The following is a 25580-nucleotide window of genomic DNA, read 5'->3' as shown; positions in this document are numbered from 1 at the left end:
CTCTAAATTGACCGTAGGTGTGAATGTGAGTGTGAATGGTTGTCTGTGTCTATGTGTCAGCCCTGTGATGACCTGGCGACTTGTCCAGGGTGTACCCCGCCTTTCGCCCGTAGTCAGCTGGGATAGGCTCCAGCTTGCCTGCGACCCTGTAGAACAGGATAAAGCGGCTAGAGATAATGAGATGAGATCACAATAACAGAGCTGACGAATAATTAATCTATTGTTGGTGTAAAATCCTCAACATTTTGTTCAAATTAATGAAAGAAGAAACATAACATACCTCACTGCCTTTCTGAAGTTTCCTGCCAGAGGAAGTGACATGCGTATTATTAAAAGTCTTTGTGGATTTTATGCAGTTTTTTTTAACAGAGTTGACAAGAACATTAGGGCGGATTAAAAAAATATATTTTTTATTCCTGAAATTTCACATAATGCAGAAAATAGACTTTCTGTGCAATTGATTTTATAACAGTGAATAGAATAAGCCCCAAAAAACAGATTGTTAGACTGAATCACTTCCTGTTTATTCAAGTTGAATGGATGAATCAGGAGTCGAAGACGGCCAGTAATGTGGGGGGAGGGGTGGGAGTCATTTAGTTAAAGTTTTATGGATAAATTGGGTCTAAAATGTACATCAAGCATCGCTATTGGTGAAAGTTTGTCATAATTTGCATTATTGTTCAAAACCGATTCAATAAATATTTCTTTTGTGGAAAATAACAAAAGGTTTATCTCAGAGATGTGAAATGGACCCCAAATTCTAGAATGACCCATGCAATTTTTCCTACCTCAAAATTTTTGGGATCACCTTCCTATTTGAGGATGACCACGGGCACAGATAGAGGGGGGGACGGGGGGATTCGTCCCACCCAGATTTAAATTCACCTCGTTCGGTCCCCCCCACTTATAGGGAGGAAAAAACGTCTATGCTGTCTTTCTTTGCATAAGGCAAACCTCACGGAAAAATCAAAAGACTAATTACCATTCGGTTTATTGAGGTGCACAGCAGTACATACATAGTTGCAACTGCGCAGACTGCACAGGTTGCGAGCTCGAGCTTGGTTGCTATGGTTACCCACAACAAGTTTGACAGGCATATCGGGGACAGCTCCTCCTAGTTCAGGACCCCAACACGGCATGATGAAGGGTGCCAAAAGGCAGAAAACGATTGCATCGTTTTTTCAAAAAAAAAACGACTGTAAGTAAACTGTGCCTTACTTTATCATATCACCTTGCAATTTTTTGATAGTCTGTTCAAAGTAATGTCGTAGTGAAAGTAAAATCGTACGGAGTAGAGAAGCCTTTCTGGTAGCCTCCTTCTTTCGGTGGTAGCCTGTAGATACAGTGCTCAGAAGGCAGTTTTAATGTTTAATCTGGCGTTCCCTGCCATAATTTCAGCGAGCATATTGTTTCATAAGGAAACTTTGCGAAGAGTTGTTGACTGACTGCCGTTCACGCAACACACAGGCATAGTTAGAAAGTCAGGATGCACTGGTTTACACTTTATACACACACACACACACACACACACACACACACACACACACACACACACACACACACACACACGTAGCCCAGCCTCTCGCTATGTTTAACAGTTGGAACTTAGCGGTTTTAAAACTAGTTTTGCAGTTTTGCAATTTCTGTGCGTGATGATAATGTGTAAACTTTGGATTTCCATAGGCTATGTTAAAATGTTATCATTGTCCTGGCCTGCAGGTAGTTCCTGGTGATGGCAGTGAGGGAGGTGAAATAACATGTATACACACTACCGTTCAAAAGTTTGGGGTCACCCAGACAATTTTGTGTTTTCCATGAAAAGTCACACTTTTATTTACCACCATAAGTTGTAAAATGAATAGAAAATATAGTCGAGACATTTTTCCGGCCATTTTGAGCATTTAATCGACCCCACAAATGTGATGCTCCAGAAACTCAATCTGCTCAAAGGAAGGTCAGTTTTATAGCTTCTCTAAAGAGCTAAACTGTTTTCAGCTGTGCTAACATGATTGTACAAGGGTTTTCTAATCATCCATTAGCCTTCTGAGGCAATGAGCAAACACATTGTACCATTAGAACACTGGAGTGAGAGTTGCTGGAAATGGGCACCAAAACCCAGACATTTGCAGCTAGAATAGTCATTTACCACATTAGCAATGTATAGAGTGGATTTCTGATTAGTTTAAAGTGATCTTCATTGAAAAGAACAGTGCTTTTCTTTCAAAAATAAGGACATTTCAAAGTGACCCCAAACTTTTGAACGGTAGTGTGTGTGTATATATATATATATATATATATATATATATATATATATATATATATATATACACGCGCACACATACATATATACACAAAATGGAATCATTTGCTGACAGCTCAGTCCCCCCCAGTTCAAAAATCCTATCTGCGCCCCTGAGGATGACCACACCCCCTTATATGATGCTACATAAATTAAATGAAGTCATGTTGTAGTATTTCTACGAAGCAGTTCCAGTGCGAGGGCTTAGTACCAGAAGCTTTGGCTTTCACTGACTTGCCTGATGTCCCATTACACCTGTATTCACTCTCCTTCATCTGTCTAACTACTGTTTGATCTGCAACTGAGCTTTTGCATTTTAATTTTTTTTGCAAATGTTGTTGTTGTTTGTTCTAATAAATGCTCTGTTTTACAGAGAGAAAACATTCCCAAGGATTACAAAATTCGTGTTCGTTACATTTCCAAAGACGTGGTAAGTCTGACCAAGAAACAGACATCTGATCAACTGACTCAAAATGATTCAGCATGAATGAAATTAAATTTATAATCTCTGACCCTCACAATTTAGAGTCAACTCCAAACTGATTGGCAGCCTTCATAAAAAATGAGCAAAAATGAACACAACAAACCAGAGAGGGACATGTTGAGCGTAAACATAAAGACACGGCAGAGAACGTTGTTCTCAAAGCAAAAACTTCTCGCCCATGTGGCACTCCCATGATAAATACAGTCTGCTTTCTCAGCAAACATGATTTTGGCCTTATCTCAATATAACACTGGAGTTTGTATCGTTCTTTGTAAAGTCAGGTGTTTCATTTTGTGAGTTTCTTTCACAAGGGGTTTCTTTCTTGTAACTCTTACAAAAAGCTTCTTTTATCACAGTAGTGTTGAATAATTTTAAGGCAAGACCCGACAAGCAGAAATTATTATTTTGGTCGCATCAGTTATTAAACTTATTTTTGGGTAGCTACAGTATAACGTGCCTTCTCTTGCACTGTAAGGAAATAAATGGGTTTGTTTTTCAGCGTTTTTGTCCACTCATGATTACAAGATTATCTGAATCATAGCAGCATGAAGCCCACGATACAAAGACGTCGTGTTGTAAATCACTAAAAAAGCTTGTTCGCTGCTGCGTACAGAGATGTACGCGTCATTATGACGTACATGTCAGTTTTCTTTATAACTTACTAATCACTTACCAATGTGGAAACAATCGAAACCATATTGTATTTTTAAAACTGCAGCAGTGTATCTGAGTTTCTAGGTTAAAGACATACCTTTTTAATATTTAACACAAGATCTTTTAGAATATGTATATATAGGGTTTTTCTACCATTCGGTTATATATAGGCCTTTTTCTTAAATATACAAATAAATATAAGTAATATTCATTTACTAATGAATATTTTTTCCTTCTTTTTATTATTATTATATGTAATAGTTTTTGTAAAAAGCATAGAATTTTTTGAAATACATTTTTAAGAAATTTATTATTATTATTATTATTATTATTATTATTATTATTATTATTATTATTATTATTATTATTATATTGCCTGCATTTACTGGGGATTATTACTGGGGATTTTCCCAAAATGTTGATCATTGTTCCACTGATATCAGCTTTTATATTGGAAAAAAAAAAAGAATGCATTTTTAATATCAGTGCATGGTATTTTCTTGATTAAAAAAAAAAAGAAGATTTTAAACATTTTTCAGCAAATTTTACCATAAAAACTTTTCTCGTGAAGAGTGTCTTCACTCTAAATTGATAATTTTGATTCTAACATAATAGATGGGTGGTTTTATTGAACATGCAAGTTTAGGAATTAAATTTGCCTCATTTGCAGAAATAATTTGCTTTTTTTCTTTCTTTTTTTGTTGAAAAACCTCAACAACAACTAAATATCAAACTTAATATCAAACTTAAACTTAATACAGCCCAATTTTGGGATTGAGAGGATGAGACTGCTTGGGCTGCATCCAAAACCACATTCCACACTCCATATTAACAAACATGACACACCATCGCAGTTTGCAGCATGAACACAGCTTCGATCGTGCGCGTCATCGTGTCCGCCCACTTTTACGGATTTTAAACTGCGTAGGTACATTTTGTTCCAGACTTGTCAAAAAAAATTATCATGGCTCTGATTGAACTTAATGGTATTTCAAGTATTTCTTATGTACATTACTAGACCCATGCAGGTATCAACATCTGTTCAAAGGTCTTTGAACTTTCTCATGGTAATAAATGACAAAAGGGATTTATCATGGAATTTTACAGCTGCTCTGACTCAGGACTGAGTCATTTCTGTGGAATTCCACTCAGCCCCTTCACGTCTTTCACTAGTTAGTAGATAGAAAGCTTAACTGCCAGTGATTGTGTGGTTACTAATACAGTATAATAGTGAATAACCTATATACACGCATAAGCAGGAATCCTGACGTGACCGCATGTCTTTTGGCTTTCAGAACATTCCGAGCATAACTAGTACCAGTAATTATGCTTGTTGTAAATGGGAAGCTCATAATTATCATCATTCTGACATCACTTGAACTCAGTGTTATACCCCAAAGAAACAGGATATGGCTAAATGCAACTGTCGATTTACTGCTTGGGTTGTTTTTTTTTTTTTTAATGTGCTGCTTTTTATAGATTTGTTTGCATTTATATTAAATGTTCTTTGATGGTGCAAATAATTTGACAGCATTTTTTTGAGAGAAAATACGATCATTAAAAAAAAAATCAGTTCTTATAAGGATGAGTTTAGTTAGAGGAAGGGTGAGTAAAGATTCGGAAAAAAATGAATCGTTGTATCTATGTTACTTTTGCCTGTTTTGTTGAAGGGTGCCAATAATTTTGGAAGTGACTGCAAATGCCTGTTTTATGCACGACGTCCAACTTTCTCTGTACTGTAAAGTTCTCTCCTTTTCTGCTGTTTCAGGGAGGGATGTGCTGGGTTTATCTGAACCTGTATCCAGCGGAGAGTAGTTTGAAAAACCTAGCCCTGAAGTTTGGCAACCTTTCAGCCAACAGAGAAAATATTACTATCTTCATCACCATACTGCAAGGACTTCGCTTCACCATCGATAACGAGCAGCTGGTAAATGACACCTCTGTTTATGAATAATATGCAAAGTTGTCGTTTTTTTCTATAAATCTTACCAAAGTTGAGTTTGTATAATGTGACATGTGGCCAATTTAGAGCTGTTATGAGCAAAGATGGTTGATGATAACATTCTGGACAACAAGTGTCTGAAATGTTTGTTTGTATTAAAATGTCATCACAAAGCCACCGTCAGATTACGCAAAACTCACAGGTCAGCTAGCAATGCAGTAGCATTTAGATGAAGCGTAAATGAAACATGCTAATGGGCAGAAAAATATCCTTATTAATCAGTAACTCAAGCAGAACATACTGTAGTAATTTTCTCTTAAACACAGATCTATCGACAGCGGATCTTCATTGTATAATCTCACATGGGGTTATTAGCTCATCTGGCCGACATTCTATCGTACCGGTTTATGGAGAAACTTTTATGACGGATGCTCCAGATAAAAAGATTAAAACGTGTGTAATGGTTAATATGGTAAGAATTGTTAAAGTTTTCTGTAAGAAGGTATTTATTAAGTATTTTTGGAAGGAATCTCCAGTTTCCGCACCTTATAACAAAGGTAAAGCTTTATGATTAATGTCGCAGGAAGGTTTCCTGGACAGAGGACTTTTTCGCTTTTGTTGTTTCTTGGTAACCTGACAAGCTGCATTTTTGTCTTATTAATGTCAAGTAAGAGAAAAGATATATCAAGGATGACGAGGAAACAACAGTTTATCGTTGTTATTATGTCCGTGAGAACAGGAACCAACTTGTTTTGGGGACATTCCACAACACAAAAACCAAACTAGAAAGGGATCAATTGTAATTGTTGGCAACTTACTGTGGTAGAAGTGGAATAAAACTCTTCAGGATGTGCTGCTATGGAATGGTAAGAATAACTCGACTTCTTTTCAGGCCGTATCATACCACCCCATCGCTGATTATTTTCCTATAACAGCACCCCTTGAAGTGTTTTATTCCTTACATATCAACCTCAGAAACAATTCTCACTTGAGAAAGTTATTTTTGAGTGTATTTATGATTGCCAGTTCCTCAATGGTTCATTCTCATTTAGTGATTAGCTCATCCGGCCGACAGGCAATGAGTTTATTCCATCATGTGTTGTCCGGCGTCCATCCAGGGTCGTCCACACTTCACGAAAATCACTTCTTCTGTCTCAGTCCTTCACTGATTTTTATTCTTTTTGGCAGGAAAGTAGGTCTGCCTGGGGTGCATATAGCTTCTACCCAAATTTGCATAATTGCAATTAATAATGAAGATATGGAGTAATTAATCAATCCCTAACGAGCAGTTTCCACACAAATCGCTTCTTCTCCTTCAATTCTTCAGCAATTTTGATTCTTTCTGGCATGAAGGTAGGGGTACTTAGGGTGCATAGACCTTCTACCCAGATTTGCTTCATTACAATTATTAATGAAGTTATGGACCAATTAAGCCTTAATGAGCAGTTTAATAAAAATGCTTTTTCTCGGTCAATTCCTCACCGTTTTGGATTCTTTCTGGCAAATAGGTCGGTATTCCTAGAGTGGATATCGCTTCTATATATAGCTTGTATATAGTGTATATAGCTTGCAACATGTATTGCGCAAGGTGGCCCACTTTAGATTGTTCCTTCTAGACTAGATGGAGCCAGAGTGAGCTATGCCGTCATTGACGGTCTCGATTTCTCTGTTGCTAACATTACAAAATGCAGCATTTGGCCTTGGCGGAAATCTGCACTCAACAATGGCGCGCAGGTGGCCAAGTGGTTAGAGCGCTTGACCACTAAGCGAACGGTCCCTGGGTCGAGCCTCGGCTCGACGGGGATCTGGGGCTCGCTCCCTGTCCACCCAGCAGTGAATGGGGACCTGGTGGAAACACTGGGGAAGTTAAAGGTGGCGAGGAAAGGAACTGGCCACCCTACCTCACTATGCCGATGGCCCAGGACAAGTGCGCTCTCTAACAGGCACTCCCCCAATGTACGAATCGTATATGGGACTCCCCTTTGCTTTTGCACTCAACAATGCCATACATCTTAACATCCAGTAGATGGTAGTAAAGTTCAATAGTGACAAAACATAGCCAATGTAGAAATAAGATGACTCCATATCGTGATCCTCATTCAGTGGTGGGTACCAGTAATTAGTGGAGTGAGCTACGCCGTCACTGACCGTCTCGTTACGTGTTACAGAGAAGTCTGTTATAGAAAAGATTTCATACAGCGTGGCAAGTAATACTGTTCAAAGACTGCTGACATCACACAGGGTATAACTGGCTTTGGTCAAAACCAGTGATGTTGTGTTTGTCCCAGGAGTCAACAATGCAGGCCTTTAAGTGTCATTATCGGAGCACACGATGGTCCACCAGACGTTATTTTGACCATGTCAAAAAGGTTCTTGTAACGTTTACCTCGAATCCCCACCAGTTGGACTGTATTCCTCCTCCATGTCCCACCGCTACCGCACCTCCACTTATGTCAGGTGAGTCAGGTGAGTACACACACACACACACACACACACACACAACCCAATGTCATAGAAAACATGCCCAGTCATAAACAATAGCTTGTGTGAAAGTGATAGTCATTATAATAGCTCTTCAGCTTCATGCCCATACATGACCTAAGCGTGACTGTGCTGTTGTGTCTTCACAGATCGGCGTGTGATTACCAGAGCGATCCCTGGTGTTCTCGCACTAGTCGTCATTCCCTGTCTTGCTGCACTTGCACTCATAATCAGAACAGTTAAGTCTCTTTTTCATTTGCTCTAATTAATACAGTAGCCTACAGAATAGAAGTTGGTATTTCATACAAAGAAAAAAAAATCCATCCACACAAACAGCGTTTAAAAAAAAAAAGCTCAGTCTTCTTGTTTCTTGTAAGTGCAAAACAGATTAACCCTTTCAGCACTGCAGACCGCCATTCAGGTCTTATTGTAGTTGAAACCCCTGTGTTGTATATTCTGATTGGTTGAGAAGTCAGATTCCCCGAGATCCCCTACAACATAATTTTAATAAGCACAATGTTATTTTATGCTAATTAGGGTTACGCAGCTTTCTTTCTGTGGATAAAACAGAAATTTACCTGTGATCAGGTTGTTGTCATACAGTAAGTGTTACATATTCTCAAAGCAGAACTCCTCATCTCATCATCTCTAGCCGCTTTATCCTGTTCTACAGGGTCACAGGCAAGCTGGAGCCTATCCCAGCTGACTACGGGCGAAAGGCGGGGTACACCCTGGACAAGTCGCCAGGTCATCACAGGGCTGACACATAGACACAGACAACCATTCACACTCACATTCACACCTACGGTCAATTTAGAGTCACCAGTTAACCTAACCTGCATGTCTTTGGACTGTGGGGGAAACCGGAGCACCCGGAGGAAACCCACGCGGACACGGGGAGAACATGCAAACTCCGCACAGAAAGGCCCTCGCCAGCCACGGGGCTCGAACCCGGACCTTCTTGCTGTGAGGCGACAGCGCTAACCACTACACCACTATGCTGCCTCAGCAGAACTCCTCTAGTTTCCAAATACACTCACTGGCCACTTTATTAGGAACACCCATATATACACCTGCTGTTTTATACAGTTCACTGATCAGCCGATCCCTCGGCAGCAACACGGTGCATCAAATCATACAAATACAAATTAAGAGCTTCAGTTAATTAATGTTCACTTCTTCGATCATCAGAACGGGAAAAATGGTGATTTCAAAGTGTGACTTTTCTTTCTTTCACTGTGGCGTGGGTGTTGGTTTGAGCCAGATGGACTGGTTTATTTGAGTATTTCAGAAACTGCTGATCTCCTGGGGGTTTCACACACAACATTGTCTAGAGTTTACACAGACAGAATGGTGCGAAAAACAAAAAACACTGAGGGAGCGAGCAACAGTTCTGTGGGTGGAAACAAACGCCTTGTTGGTAAGAGAGGGTCAGAGGAAAATGGCCAGATTGGTTCGAGCTTTTTTGCCAGGAAGGAAAGATGATATAGTAACTCAGAGCAACTCTTTACAACCGTGGTGAGCAGAAAAGTCTAGCATACATCAACATAACACTAGGAACAGCGACAATCTGAATATTCCTAAGTGTCGTAGCTACCGTTAAGGCACAGCACTCATTTCTTTATAGAGGGGCTTCTGTCTGGAATTCACTTTCTAATTCTTCATCAGTGTCAGTATTTAAGCGGAATTTGAAGTCGCAGTATTTGGAAAGGTGGTTGAGCGCAAACTGAATTGATGATGATAAATATAGTATATTTATTAGATCTTATAGGTATTTTTTTATCTTTTTATATATTTTTCTAGATTAATATTTTTAATTTTTTGATTAGATTTTATCATAGTTTACATTTAAAATTTATGATTATTATTTGTAATTAGAAATATTTATGATTAGATTTTTGTAAATTAGGTATGAAGATCCCGTGTTTGGGAACCTAATAAAGCTTATTGTATTGTATTGTAAAAGCATCTCAGCATGTAACAGCAGAAAACCACATTGGGTTCCAGTCCTGCAGCCAAGAACAGGAATCTCAGAATCAAGAACAAGTTCCTATTAAAGTGGCCAGCGAGTGCATGTCACTATGGCACACACTCTGGTTCAGTATATTTACTTTTAAAATTGTGTACTGTTTTTTTATTTTTTTCGCGGTCCGGTTTCCATCAAATCCTGCACTCTGATTGGCTGGCGAGCGGGTCCGTATCCTACGGTACAGACCCCAGTTACGGACCCCGGTTACGGACCTCTGGCGACTCGCTCATTCACAACAAGAACAAACATAGTAGCAATTTTTGTCAACATTTATTTTCGCATTTCTCAGGAGAATAGCATTAATTTTACAGCATGGATAGCGATAACGACAGTCTTCACAGCGAAAGCGAGTTTTACTCCCCTGAGGAAGAAGAAGTAAAAGAAAGCATTTCAGGAGAAAGCTAAAAACCTCTAACTTGCTAACGCCGAGCAAAAACATGGCTGAATCCTGAATGACTCAATTGTGTATAAATAGGGGACTACATAGGCAGCAAAATGTAGTTTTTTTCCTGCCATGGAAGTGCACTTGTATACCGAGGAGGAAGCCATTTGCATTACAGCCATGAATGAGGATTCAAAATGGCGGCTCGGCTCGGTTTTCCCTTTCGGGCGCTCTCGTTTTCTGTTAGAATTTGGTAAAGAAAAAAATAAATCTATTATTTACCAGCTTAAGGTCGGTCCGTATGGTGAAATACCGTGACCTCGGCCTTGAATACTGACCTCGGCTTAGAGGGCCTCGCTCAGTACTTTCAAGACCTCGGTCACGGTATTCACGATACGGACCTCCCAGCTGGTAAATAACATAGATATATTGAATTTATCACAAAGTTACTTAGTCTTAAAGCTAGACGGCCTTTCGATTTCATAAAATCAGTGAAATATAGTTCCCTCTGAATTGTGACTAGGGTTGCAAAGGGGTGGAAAGTTTCCGGGAATTTTGAAGGGCCCAGGAATATTGGGAATTTTCTGGAATTTTCAGTTTTGGCATTTATTAAGTTTTAAACATTTTAAAACATTTCATCACCCAGAAAAACAAACTAAAACCCATGTTAAGCCTTTCTTTCAATTATGTACTGTTTTGTGCTAATTAAGAAAAGGACATATTGCTAAAGGCCAATTAATAAAAGGCTTTTCATTTTTCAATATTAGTATTCAGATTTTTCAGTGAAAAATGATTATTCTCAATTTTAATTATCTAGTCCGAGGGACACTTAATAGAAATCCAGTCAAAATTGTCAAAGGTCAAATGTGCATTCCCAAGTTCCCGACCACAAAAGTGTAGAAGGTCTTGTATCCCTTGGTCTACTACACATATTTTGAATACATTTTTTTTTGTGTTGGGGACCTCTCGAATCTGTATTTGAATAGATTTCTATTAAGTGTCCCTCGGACAAGATATCTTGTAATTTTGAATTGACTAGATTATTTTTCTAGAGTGTACCCTTTGGTAAGAATTAACTGGAAACCTAACTCCTTGCATAACAAGTAGTGATTTCTAAAAATCTTGCAAAAACTCAATTTTGACTATTTTTATTACAAAATTTTTACAAAACTTGAAGACTTGTCTACAGATTTAATCACAAAGGTATCACATCATAAAATAACAAGGAATATTTTTTTTTTAAATGTAAAATTTCTAATTACTAGTAGTCTTGAAATAAGTTTTGCTGCTTGTAAAATGTCTTAGTGCCACTTTTTTCTTTGAATCTGGAGCAAGGTTGTTTAATGTCATTGTTTTAATAGCGTTGTATACCCTAATCATTACTTCTAATCCGATGATTTGCAAGCAAATTACTTGACAGGATACGGTTTACAAACCAGTTGCAAAATGAAAAAAGGAATCCAAGTTGTTGAAGCAGAATTAGTAAATAAAAAAGTTACAGGAAGCAGTCTTCAAAATCATAAGTAGAGTTAAAGTTGCTTTTGAAGATAAGTTCTCACAAAATCTAAGGTTATTGTTTAATTCATTACACATGTACCAGGGAAAACCTGTATTGTTTTTGTAAAACATTTGGTGGTTATTAATTTTCTCAGTTGTTTAATTAGCTACATGCTTGTTTTTGCTTGTATGTTCTTCTGAACAGAACAGAGACCCAGAGAAATATCCTAATCTGAATAAAAGGACCTTTTTTTTTGCATCAATTTTTAAGTAAAGTTGGTTTTGAAAATTCCTGAAAGTTCCCCAAAATTCCCATAAATTCCCAAAATTTCCATGGAAATTTTCCACTCTGAAAATTCCCAGGAATTTTGCAACCCTAATTGTGACAAATGTTTATTTCTGTAATATCTAAAAAAAAAAAAAAAAAAACCCAGGCCATTCTGTGGCTGGGAAGTTATTTAATTTGAGGGGATTAAAGCAAATAATGTGCATGAAATCACTCGCTTTGCACAGTCGAGCAGACAGAGGAAGTCCGTGTGCGCATGCGCAGGTTTACCTTCTTCTTTTCCTTCTTCTTTTGGCTTTTACAGCAGCTGGCATCCACAGTGTTGCATTACTGCCATCTACAGGTTTACCTTTGAGCGTGCACTGACAGTTCCATCATTCTGTCGCTAAACGAACAGCTGATCACACCGAGGTGCTCGCTGAGCGCCGATATTTATTAGTTTGGTCCTGCGTTTCCTTTCCTTCGCATATAACATAACGTCTTTTCTTCTCGCTTTCCGTTACTGTAGTCGGCCTTTCACGTTTCACATTTCGCACACTCACGTCCTCCATTTTTCTCTCCTGTTTCAAATTTGTATCCCACAATGCCTTGCGCAAACAGGGAAAGCCCACCACGTGATGATGCATGACGTAGTATCTTGAATTGGGTCATGGTGAAGCAGGAATAAGTAGCGGAGAATTCAGGGCCATGTGGCTGTAAATTCATTAATTGTTCTATTTAAAAAAAAAACCTAATAAAATTGGAAGCCCGTGATTCGAATTCAGTAGCTTTCGATCCACTAAACAAAAATAATTGGGTGTCAGGGAAAATTCTTTTTATGACCTACACTTGAAAAATCTGAAAGGCCGTCTAGCTTTAATAATATTGCTTGTATAAAGTTATATAGTGTGTATATAGTAGTCTGTATATGAAGTTAGGCAGTGGTGAAAGGGTTAACTAACCAAAAACACAGGAACAGGAAATCCGAAAAGGTGACAATTAAAGCAAAATCACATCAGCAAATTCAGAAACACATCAACGTTAATTGAAAACAGAAACTGTAGGTGCTTTTTGAACGTTACATGCTGGTTGCTGATTGGACACGGCGTGTGACTATGACAAGAAAAATAATTGAACTTTTTTAACCCTTTGATGCAAAACATGGGTCAAAAGTGACCCGGCTGAGTTTTTATCTTCTATATCTTTGCAATAAATTAATTCCATCATTCAGTATTCAAGGTATTCCTCAATTAACTTGTTTGTAATCATCATACATCCTTATTTTATTTTTTCCTTTCTTACTTTTTGAATAAAAACCCTTTTTGTATCACTACCCTTCTAATGCACAACATGGGTCAAAAACAACCTGCATTCATTTTCCAGGTTATTTCATGTATGGCTGAGTGTTTCTATGATATACTTTTGAAATAAATTCATTTCGTCATTTACTTTTCCAAATATGCAGTAAATATCTTGTTTTTGTTTAGCACAAATCATCATTTTTATTTTTCCTTTCTTAAGTTATGAACAAGCACAGCTTTTGTAATTCTACATCAAGTTTACACACATGGGTCAGAACCGACCCGCATGCATTTACTCCAGCGTTTGGTGGGAACTGTGAATTGTGCTTGTGTCAGACATTTCACAGCTCAGCACGGCGCCCTTTGCCCATCTAATACATGGAAGGAATGTTTTTCAATTGTTCTAACATTACCTTAGAAAAAAATGGATTATGTTTAGGTTACCTTGAGAGTGAGTAGATTACTTGTCAGAAAGTTACAAGTAATTACTATTAGCTACCGAGCTGTCGACATATTCTACTTTAGTTAGCTAATTTTATTGTAGTTGGCTTAGCTAACGACATAGTTAATAAATAAATAACTGGCCCCATTCACTGCTAAAGTAATTATTATAGTATTAAGACATTTAATTTTAACTCACACTTGGATGACCCATGTGTAGTAATATAAAAAGTATTTTTGTTCATAAAGTAGGAAAGAAAAATTAAATTAATGATTTGTGGTAATTAAAAACAAGATATGTAAAGAATACTTGGAATAGTCAATCATAAAATAAATTGATTTCAAAAGATAGAGCAAAGAAAAACTCAGTCAGCATGAAATAACCTGGAAAATGAATGCGGGTCATTTTTGACCCATGTTGTGCATTAGAAGGGGTGTGCATAATATGTTTTGCATCAAAGGGTTCATCTGCTCAGCAAGAATTTCCTCAAAATTTATTTACGTTGTTGTATCAAGAAGTAATTCTTGTTTTTACTAAGTATCTTGCCATCCTTTATTCAGCTTTTCAGCATTTGCATTTTCAAAATAGTCTGCGTATCTGAAATACTCTCAGATGACCTTTCAGCGTAAACATCGTCCACCTCCCAGTTTTCTGCAGACTGCGTCCAATCAGCAACGAGCCTGTGGTGTTCAACAAAGACCACGCCTTTCCTTTTTGAGTTAATGCTCATGTGTTTCTGAATTTGCTAAAGGTTTCTTTGCTTGTTTTGTTGATTTTTCTGTTGTGTTTTTGCTTTAGTTATTGCGTTTGTAGTAACTCTATTAACGTTTTGCACGTGTGGCTCGCCGAACGGTCCATGTAACCCCCCCCCCCCCCCCCCCAAAAAAAAAAAAAACCCCTCAAAAACTATTTGAAAACGTGTGTCTTGTTTCATTTTCCAAAAATAATTGAATTTATTATTCATCATATTCGTAATAAACAGTTCTGTTTGTTAACAGGAAGCATTGGTTGCTCAGCAACGTCACGGACAAAGACTGTGGTTCTGTGGACAGAACAATGGCTGCAGTGTAATGGTTTCATTGTTTTAAACCCTGGTGTACTGTATTAGTGCAGAATTCAGTTATTGTGATGAGCACGCATCTATCGAGCAGTTTTCAAAGGCTTCGAATGTGGATCAGCCAATCAGGTTTTAGAACCGAATATATCTGTTTTATAAACTGATTTTTAACATTTCACCACCTTTATTGAAAAAGCTTCTTTTTCAGTGACCCAAAATGCTGGTTTCATGTGGACAGGAGGCTAAAACGCAAGGGAGAAAACCCCCAACATTGTAAACAATACCTGTATACATTTCAATTTGTCGATCTTGTAGGTGCTTCATCGAAAAATGTGCTGTACAGAAAGGAGACGGGATGAGACCAATGACATGGAGCCACAAAATGACCCTGAAGCCAGTATAGATGCGTCACTCAATAACAGCGAATCATCTTTCTTAAATAACCAATACAGGTATGAGGGCTTCCTTTTAGACCAATACAATACAATACAATACCACACTACAAATGGTGCTGATTTCACGAATGACAAACCCAGTGTTTGGGTTTTTGTGTTTTTTTGTAAACAAGAGCTGAGAAAAAAGCCTCACTTTGTTCTGTGTTTAACTTCTCATCAGGGTGCAGCAGGTTGAGGACACGGGAGTTTAATCCGCCGCACCGAAAGTATTTGATGGCATTCTTTGGATATATGAAGTGCACAATGAAGGGCGTTGAACAGAATCCCAGGATCAACTCTCACAGCTGGCTGGAAAGTTATGCGCTAAACAGTTAGCCATGTGTTTAATTGAATACCCAAGAAATGACCTCACTTGCAAGAATCCTAACATCTTCCACCCCCAGCATCGGACTCTCCAAATGCCCAATAAATAGTAACTCAACGTGCTTCTTCTGGATTGCACAAACAAGAAGGCATCCTTGAAAACAGCCTGCTGGAACGCTTTGGTGATTTAGTGGTTTGGCCGGAACAGGAAGCACAGCTCTTTTGAAGACGTGGTCACGGCAGAGGCGTGACCGCCACCATGCCTGCGGCAGGTCCGTCTCTTTGAGGCTGACTTGTGGTGCTGCAGGCCTTATTTTGGAGGACAAATAGCTTTTTTGTGTTATATTGCCGAGGCTTCCTCCATGTTGCAGCACAGCACTGCGGCAGAACAGTGGGCATACTTGTCCTGGCGGTATGCGCAGTTGGGAGCACTGGATGGCGGATGAAAGATCGGCGCAGATTGCAGTTCATTCATTGCATTTTAGGATTTCTGTAAAGAAAGGGCCGAGTGTCACCAAATGTGGGCGTGAGAGGTACAACGGTGGTGACGGTTGTTTTGTTTATTACAGGAGTGTGTTTGTTTGCGTGGGAAGTGTGGTAAGAGCCATCACACTCATGTCATTAAAGCCAAGGTCATCTCATATGCAGGATGTATTGTTCCTGGTGGTCATATTGAAATGCAATAATTGTACGAGCTGGCCCACTCCAAAAGTACTTTCTTTTCAAACTGGAAAAAAACAAAGCCAGCCCACTCTTACCACTTAATCGGGCACTGAAGTTCTTGTGGCATGGCAGTCATCCAAACACATCCACATCTGGTGGCCAGAACACAATGACAGCTTCATGTTGATGAGACTGTATGTAAAAAAAAAAAAAAGCACAGGTATTAGTTGAATTTAGGTAATTTTTAGCCAAGAATCCAAATAGCACGAAAAAAGAAAACCTTATGACAACTTACCATTGGTCAATCTTTTATCCACAATACATTTGCCATTCCTATAATTGGTTCTTATGTGCTTAAAATTCAGCAAACCAACACAAATACATTGCAAAAAAAAGATTTCTTGTTAAGAGAAAATATCTTTAATACAGCTGAATTTATCTAATATTTCTTTTTAGAAAATTATTAGAACTCAAATATAAGTTTATTTATATTACTTTGATACTTTTCCTCATGGCGGCACGGTGGTGTAGTGGTTAGCGCTGTCGCCTCACAGCAAGAAGGTCCGGGTTCGAGCCCCGTGGCCGGCGAGGGCCTTTCTGTGCGGAGTTTGCATGTTCTCCCCGTGTCCGCATGGGTTTCCTCCGGGTGCTCCGGTTTCCCCCACAGTCCAAAGACATGCAGGTTAGGTTAACTGGTGACTCTAAATTGACCGTAGGTGTGAATGTGAGTGTGAATGGTTGTCTGTGTCTATGTGTCGGCCCTGTGATGACCTGGCGACTTGTCCAGGGTGTACCCCGCCTTTCGCCCGTAGTCAGCTGGGATAGGCTCCAGCTTGCCTGCGACCCTGTAGACCAGGATAAGCGGCTACAGATGATATGAGATGAGACTTTTCCTCATTTCAAGCTTTAAATTTTTGTATTCTATTGGCAGATAATTTTGCTTCTTTCGTGAATTAAATGCTTAAAATTAGCAAAATGATCTGCCGACACAATAAGAAAATTTCAAGCTTGAAATGAGGAAAAGCGTCTAAAAGTAAGCTAAATAATCTTCTAATAAGAAATGTTAGATAAATTCACCCATATTAAATATATTTTCTCTTAACAAGATAGCATTTTTTTGTAGTGTGGACAACAGGAAGTGTTGATAAAGCAGCTTGGTAGCGTCACGATATATCACAAGAAAAATCCACTTGAAGTTGGCTTTACATGGTATAATTTTTGGCCTGTTTTTTTTTTTTTTTTCCTGTCACTGCCAAAAATCACACATCATCAAAGAATTTTTTGGTCGTGAATTGAGATTGGTGGTCACAGAATCCAAAAGCCACCAATTGGAGGACGGCGCAGGATTATGCAAAACTCACAGGACAGCGATGGCAAAATGAAATGAAACAAAACCTGCTAATTGACAGAAATTAATATCCGTATTACCTCAAACTTGTATTGAAGAATGTTTGTGTTTACGCGATCCCGTTTTCCGCATGAGAAAACGTGCCAGATTGATGACGTGAGCGCCAATACAATCTCCATCGTATATTTAACAATTATTCCACGAAATCGAGTTGTACATGAGCTGATAATCCATGTACAACGAGATTGAGTGGAATAACTATTTTATTCTATCCACCTTCACTGGATTTTGAGAAAGGGAGCATTTTTATTTGTATTTTTTGCAAATTCGATCAATAAACACCTTATACAAAACGTCCGACAAAATCATTTCCGCTTAGGCTGGCTTCTTAAAAACCTATTGATGGCGGCACGAATTGACTTTGGTGTTGTTTTTTTGTAGAAAGTGCCGTCGTGCTGTCGAGGTATAGAATAGCTTTAGACTTATTTTAGTTCTTCCTTGGATATTTCAGTGACGTAATTTTCAAACTTCTTTGAGCTTTTGAACCAGACTAAAAAAATTCAACACATTTTAATGCTTAAAGATGAAGAATGTAAACAAACCGGCGAAATGACAGGAGCAATTTGTGGAAAATGCGATAATAATAATAATAATAATAATAATAATAATTCTTGAAAAAAAAAGATACGTTCGTACCATCAAATACTTTCGTTCCATATTTCGTTGCTTTTTTTTGCATTTTTTGTGGTTTTGTTTCTGAGTCGAGTTTTTATTTCGTCCTCAGTTGGTTCAGGAACACAGTACGCCATTTTGTTTTTCTCTACTCATGGTATATGAGCTGATATCCTAGTAGTAGAGGAGCCAATCAGAGCACGCGATTGCTCATATCCAGTGAATGTGGATGGAATAATCTGATTTGTATCATATTATACAGCATGACAAGATTTATAATAATCTTAAAAGGCCACTGTGCTCGCACAGAGAAAAACGTCCTAACTCTGTCACTAATAAACACACTTATCTCTCGAACAGGAGGAGAAAGAGCTGACTGTTTTCATGACAATAAGCAGAGAGTCAAAGTGCATGAGAATTGAAGCCACATGATGAATCTGACTCACATCCCATAATTCGATTCTCACGTTGTGTGTCTGTTTCGCTTGGCTTCTGAAGATGGGTTTATCCATGCAGCTGCCCTGGACTATGGCTCACAGTAAGTACGTCTGGGCTGAAACGAATAACACAGGACTCTCTATTGAAAATGTTTCGTAGCTCCGAGTGATGAACTGATGAACACTACGCCGTTGAGGAAGCAGTATCAAATGTCCGTGTCCATCATGTTTCCAAACATTGTGCTGAGCAATTTTTCCCTGACTCAGTTTGAGCGCCAGTATTAGAAAGGGTCATTTTCTGCCCATTCAGGTTTAGGTGGAGGAAGTCTGAAGCTCTTTTGTCTCCCCGAACTCATCAAATCTCTCTCTCTCGAATTAACAATGCGACTGCTGTCCACTATTGTCATAAAGCGTGACCTCCGGCTCGCGATATATGAGGTCAGTAATGGCAGACTGGCTATCATCAACCGCGGAGGGGCTTTAACAAAGACGTCTCTCATGCGTGCACAGACACACCGCTTTTTATGGTGTTATTAGTCATTCTCCGGTCTAAACCCACTCTCTGGACACCAACTCAGCTCTGAACAGCACAGCTACACACAAGACACACAGCCTGTGCGCTGACAATCCAGACACCGCTGATCAACACCATATGATTCTAGCATCATCCAAGCACTTCCTGAGTTAGACTGGAGCACCGAGTGCAGGGAACAACACCGTGACTCACAAAAGGGTCTGTTTGATGTTACACCAAGATCAAAATATCATGACAATGTTGTACGCGAGCCAAAGAGTACATGCCATATGACGTTTTTGTTGTTTTTTTTTGTTTTTAAAAAAAAAAAATAATTTATTTATTGGTTACAGTGACAGAAGTAAGAGTGTGTCATATGACTTGTGCTATTTTCCAACTTTAACTCTTCAAACAGTATTTATTTTCTTTCCAACTTACTTGACCAGTAAAACTTGACAGTATTTATCCTGCTGATTTTCTCATTTTACAGTAAATACCTGTATCATCTACAGAGCTGGATTCAGTCATTCATTCATTCATTCATTCATCGCTAAGCTAACCAGTGGTTTTGTTGTTTTTTTTTTTTAAGCTGGGATTCAAAGTAATTAAAGTGAGCGAACATAAACTGGACCCAGAGTTAGTTTGCTATCCCACTAATTCATCTTCATATATATATATATATGCTTTACATGTCAATAAGTAAATACTGTTATCCTGTATGTTACAAACTTTTATAAAAATCATTATACAGTATTATAAATAAAATACCAAGTTGAAAAAAAACTATGCATTTTGTATACCGAATACATAATAAATTGATCAGTTGATGAAATGAAAACTAAAATCTATGAGGATAAGAATGTATACAGTCAACCCTAGAACTATTGGGCCCAGCTCTGCAGGGGGGGGGCATTGTGGGCCTGGCCCACCCAATGCCAAGGTTGGCCCACCTACCCGAGGGGGAGAGAGAAATGTGACACGGTGGTGTAGTGGCTAGCACTGTCGCCTCACAGCAACAAGGTTCTGGGTTGGAGCCCCGTGGCCGATGGGGCCTTTCTGTACGGAGTTTGCATGTTCTCCCCGTGTCCGCATGGGTTTCCTCCGGGTGCTCCGGTTTCCTCTACAGTCCAAAGACATGCAGGTTAGGTTAACTGGTGACTCTAAATTGACCGTAGGTGTGAATGAGAGTGTGAATGGTTGTCTGTGTCTATGTGTCAGCCCTGTGATGACCTGGCGACTTGTCCAGGGTGTACCCCGCCTTTCGCCCGTAGTCAGCTGGGATAGGCTCCAGCTTGCCCGTGACCCTGCACAGGATAAGCGGCTACAGATAATGGATATTTTTCATATATTTGTAATCTTTATCTGTTTTTTACAAGTAAGGTGAGAGAGAAATGGCATTTTGATTCTCCTATATGTCCTGGATATTTAGCGAATTGACAGTAAAGAATCTTTGATATATAACCCCCCCCCCCAAAAAAAAAAAAAAATCTTCCTGGCCCACCCTGTTAGTGAGAATTGGATCTGGCCCTGTTTACTAAATTATGGGGATGTTTCTTTTGAGGAAAAAAAAAAAAGACTTTTATTTCAACAAGTTGTTCTTTTAAGAAATTGCTTTTTAGCTCAAGTGTTTTCTTCAATTTTTCAAATGTATTTTTTTTAATTATTGTGTCATTTTTGCACTTTGAAAAGGTGCCAATAATTTTGGAGTTGATTATTAATATTCATAGTTATTCCTGTAGTCATCATGAACATAACCCGAGCTATAATTGCTCTTTGAGCTCTGCCTGTAATGAAGGTCATGGTCATATTGGTACTGTTGTCCTTGATACTGGTTATAACTCGTATTAGCATATTGTTGTTCATAACCATCTTCAAATGTCTGGTTATAGATGTGATGGTTGGGGTTTGGGTCATGATGGCGCTGATAAAGCTGGCTTTCATACTGATCATAACTCTGTCCCGCGTTGTCATACCCGTCGTTCCATCTCTGGTCATCCATATGAGAGTTGTGTTGATGTTGAGGATCGTGATACTGGTAATAACTCTGTCCAGAATGTTCTTGATTATAAGCATCGTGCAGCTGCTGGTCAGAAGTATTTGTGTAAGACTGGTAGTTCTCCAGATCGTTTTGGTAAGGGTCAGAACTTGATGCTGGGTTTTCTTCCATTGCATTGAGAAGATTTTCAGGCTGTTGATCTTTAATCTTCGTACCAATGTTCCGAAAGATTAGAAGTCCCAAAATAAACTGCAGGATCTGAACAGAACAGCAACAGCAAGAGGTTTATATCATATGGATAAGGCTAAAAAAAAAAGTTTGCATACACTTTCCTAGCATCCTGTAGATACCTGAATGAATAGGAGTGCAAGGTCCATGCCAAGTATCACAATTACGTTCTTTTCAAACCAATCCTTTAGTTTCTCCTCACAGCCCTATACCAGGAAAAAACCCACACAATTTCCAGGATCATTAAATTCATATGCAAGTCATAAAACACTTTAGGATTCTGTTATAGGAAAACAATCAACAACAAGGTTATGCAATTTAATAAGGACAGAGGTGAGAGTGAGTGAGCGTGAATAACATTATAATACCATTATGTAGATATGAGTCCCATTTCCAAACGAGTACATCTCGTTGGCCAGGAATACAGGGCAGCTCCCATTGAAGCACGAGCAGGGGTAGATATCAGATGTGTTCTGGCTCTGAACAAATTCGTTTGTCTTCCAGTCGCTGGCGTTCTGTCTGCCGCAGCATTTTGCCTCGAGAAAAGCATACTCATTACGGAGCAAGTTCATAAAGATGATGGAAGCCAGCCATGCTTTTAATTACAGTTAAACTTATTTGGAGACGTTCACAAACAGACTAAATTAATTAGGGTTAATCATTAGGCTTCATTCAATAATGCATACAAAGTATAATCAGTACATACAGACTGCTGCACACTGTCCAGAAGACTCCAGGTGGTTTGTGTACCATTAACCCCGTACATGCTGATGATGGCATCGACACTTTCAGTCAAAAATGTCTCAATCTGTTAAAGTCGAGAGCACTTTTTTGTTTAATGCTGATTTCCAAACAGCATTAGGTCTTCGTAAATAATTGATCTTGTAGGGTCCATTAGGAAGCAGGATCAGAGAAAAGAGCTCACACACAGCGTTGTATTAAATTTGTCAAAAGCCAAAAATGTCTAAACTCGTTCTGGTGTTTTTCCCTGGCTTAGTATGCTTAACAGTTATTCCATGAAATCGAGTCATACATGAGCTGATAACTTATGAGGCGCGTAGCACCGAATTGGCTATAATCCATGTATGACGAGATTGAGTGGAATAACTGTTTTATTCTATCCACATTCACTGGCTTTTGAGAAACAGAGCATTTTTATTTTTTGCTAATTCGATAAATAAAACCTTTATACAAAACGTCCAACAAAATAATTTCTGCTTAGAATGTAAACAAACCAGCGAAGTGACAGTAGCAATTTGTGAAAAATGCTATAACAATAATAATTCTTGAAAAATAATAAAAAAGATTCGTTCTTACCATCAAATACTTTTATTCTGTATTTTGTTGCTTTTTTTGTATTTATTAGGGTTTTGTTTTTGAGTAGAGTTTTTATTTCATCGTCGGTTGGTTCAGTAACACGCTCCGCCATTTTCTTCTTCTTCTTTAGGGTTTTCTGGTGGTTGGCAAAACAACTTAAAGCTGCATTACTGCCATCGACTGGGCTGGAGTGTGGAACAGGAGATATTAGGGGTAGTGGTGGTGGTGGGGGGACGATATTATTTGAGCTATTTCTGTTTCTTTTAAATACTTGATAAAAAAAAAAGTGATATATCTGACTTGATGCACGCTGCCATTTTGTTTTTCTCTACTCACGGTATATGAGCTGATATCCTAATAGTAGAGTAGCCAATCAGAACGCGCGATTGCTCATATCAAGTGAATGTGGATAGAATAAACACTGTTATTCTCTGATAATTCACCATTCGTGACAAGTCTAAAGTGGTATATTGAATGTCAAAATGAGTCTGGTTAAAAACTTACTTGGTTCCGTCTCACCAGTAGTAAGAAGGTGACAAAAAGTTCACCAAAAATTATGGCAATTAAGAGGCCCATGTACTGGAAGAGATGGAAAAGACCAAAGTCTAAAACCAGCAGAATGATACAACTGTAAGTTAGTGCATCTCCACTTAAGAGATTCCATTCATGTTCACATCCAACATTAAAATGACTTTGACCATGACATGGTGATTGGTGTCAATTTGAGTATTTCAGAAACTGCTGATCTTCTGGGGTTTTCATACACAACATTCTCTAGAGTTCACTCAGAATGGTGCGAAAAACAAAAAAACATCCAGAGAGATGTCGGAGAAGAATGGCCAGACTGTTTCAAAGCTGACAGGAAGGCTATGGTAACTCAAGTATTATATTACATTACATTACATTACATTACATTAAATGGCATTTAGCAGATGCTCTTATCCAGAGCGACGTACAACAAGTGCAAAAGTCAGGTACACGAAGTGCTGAACTTCTAGACAAGAACGTTCTAGTACCAACTGAACAAGTGACAGCAATACCTAGTGTAATATTCTGCTGAAATATCAATACACCCAAGGAAACAAACCAACCATATAAAGTACAACTAAATAGAGAACTCAAAGCAGCTAACCCCAGCCTAGACCGTACACAGCCTGGGTTGGTCAAGACCAAAACGCAGTTACATGGTGGGCAAGGAAGCAAGGCAGAGGTGCAGCCTGAAGAGGTGAGTCTTCAGTCTGCGCTTGAAGGTGGTCATGGAGTCAGCAGTTCTGACCTCAATGGGAAGGTCATTCCAACAACGGGAAACCAGGACAGACAGTGGTCTTGAGCGGGCTGGGCAGGAGCAGAGAGATGGAGGGGCCAGGTGACCAATAACTACCCTTTACAACTGTGTTGAACAGAAAAGCATCTCAAAACACAGAACACCTCAAAGCTCAAGGTGGACTGGCTACAAAAGCAGAAGACCACACTGGGTTCTACTCCTGTCAGCCAAGAACAGGAATCTGAAGCTACACTGGGCATGGACTCACCCAAACTGGACAGTTGAAGATTGGAAAAAGATGTCTGTCTGTCACAAACCACTGCAGTATGGCCAAAGTCACTGAAATCACAATGGCTCCAGATTCTGATGTTTGATTCTGAAGCATTAACTGAAGCTCTTGACCTGCATCTGCATGAGTTTATGTATTGGACTGCTGCCACATGATTGGCTGATTGGATAATTTAGGGGAAACCTTTAAAGGTAAGGTAAGATAAGGGAAAGGGTTCAAGTAAAACATTAAGAATCTGATGTTTTTTTTTTTTAAAGAGTGTATGCAGTATGACTTGTGTATAAATGATCAGTGAATTTTTTTTATTGTAGTGCATGTTATACTACAGAATTTTGTATCAACACTTACAAGTGCGATGAAACATCTGTTTTCTAACCAAACTCCAATGCAGCCCAACATGGAAACACCGACAACCACCAGACCGATAATAAACAGCCCTCCGGCCACCACCTTGACGTCCGTCTCTAAGAGATCAGAGATCACATACACATACGAACTATCGTTATGCATCATCACACAATCAGCACATAGTTGGATCTGCTCACTCAAGCGTCGACACAACTTTCTTAGTCAATAATGAACAAATTGGACTTCCTTGAGATTTTCTTACACAGTAGACAAAAGAATCACTCGATACTTCTAACTTCTGTGTCACTCGATTAAGAAGAATAAAAAAAAACCCCAACAAATCTTACCATTGCTTAAAACAGTTATGACAGTACTTGTATCAAATAAGATCCATATCGAAGCTCCAAAAAGGCTGATACCAAGAATCTGTAAAAATGTTAATATTAGCACATGATACGTAGTTAATATAAATATTGTATATAGCAACACATATTTCACTTTAAATATATTCACCATATTAACAGAACTGGTACACTAATTATACAGAGAACTGCAAATGCAAACATAGAGCTGAGATGGATCTTACAATAAACAAGGAGTTGATCAGCATGAAAAAGAATTTTCTGATCTGAAGTTTGTCTTCGGCCTTCATGTTGTTGGAGACGAGCTGCAAAAAAGGCTGGTAACCGAGATTAAAACTAAACCACCAGGAAACCAACTACAATATTCAGAGTTATGATGTGTATATAGCATATAGTTCACTGTTATTTTTAATTTTTTTTACCTGAGCTGGAGAAATTCTGTTTGCTTTTGAATAAAAACAAATTGTCTTGAGAGAAAACGCTTACTTTCCTCTAACGTTCATCCTTCTGCTTATTATCAAGCCCTCACCTGTTTTTCTGGATTGTTTTAC

The 25580-nt window shown here is 38.6% G+C and overlaps 2 protein-coding genes across 4 annotated transcripts in view; one reads left to right on the top strand and one right to left on the bottom strand.

Moving 5' to 3' along the window:
* The window catches only part of kitlgb (kit ligand b), a 27505-nt gene extending 7518 nt beyond the window's left edge, over positions 1–19987 (top strand). Inside the window, exons 3-8 of one of the 2 annotated variants that reach the window (XM_060903383.1) lie at positions 2673–2729; positions 5206–5364; positions 7668–7836; positions 8010–8098; positions 15149–15285; positions 15449–19987. In XM_060903383.1, coding sequence (XP_060759366.1) covers positions 2673–2729; positions 5206–5364; positions 7668–7836; positions 8010–8098; positions 15149–15285; positions 15449–15479 — 642 coding nt within the window. In that variant the 3' untranslated portion in view covers positions 15480–19987. Of the gene's footprint in view, positions 1–2672; positions 2730–5205; positions 5365–7667; positions 7846–8009; positions 8099–15148; positions 15286–15448 lie in introns of both variants that reach the window. The other variant, XM_060903382.1, reaches the window with a different exon arrangement.
* si:ch73-139j3.4 (tetraspanin-19) lies at positions 19574–25580 on the bottom strand. 2 transcript variants are annotated; one of them, XM_060903380.1, is made up of 9 exons: positions 25452–25580; positions 25254–25346; positions 25015–25093; positions 24668–24783; positions 23271–23345; positions 22156–22257; positions 21818–21985; positions 21572–21655; positions 19574–21479 (listed from the first exon to the last, which is right to left on the bottom strand). In XM_060903380.1, exons 2-9 carry the CDS (start codon positions 25317–25319, stop codon positions 20940–20942), a joined length of 1230 nt encoding a protein of 409 aa, XP_060759363.1. In that variant the 5' UTR covers positions 25320–25346; positions 25452–25580; the 3' UTR covers positions 19574–20939. The 2 variants fall into 2 exon arrangements, with proteins under 2 accessions (XP_060759363.1, XP_060759364.1); XM_060903381.1 differs by lacking the exons at positions 22156–22257; positions 23271–23345.

This window comes from Neoarius graeffei, chromosome 21, assembly GCF_027579695.1.
Source record: "Neoarius graeffei isolate fNeoGra1 chromosome 21, fNeoGra1.pri, whole genome shotgun sequence".
In the NCBI taxonomy this organism is placed as follows: domain Eukaryota; kingdom Metazoa; phylum Chordata; class Actinopteri; order Siluriformes; family Ariidae; genus Neoarius; species Neoarius graeffei.
The sequence above is the reverse complement of the archived record's forward strand: the minus strand, read 5'-3'. Positions and strand labels throughout refer to the sequence as shown.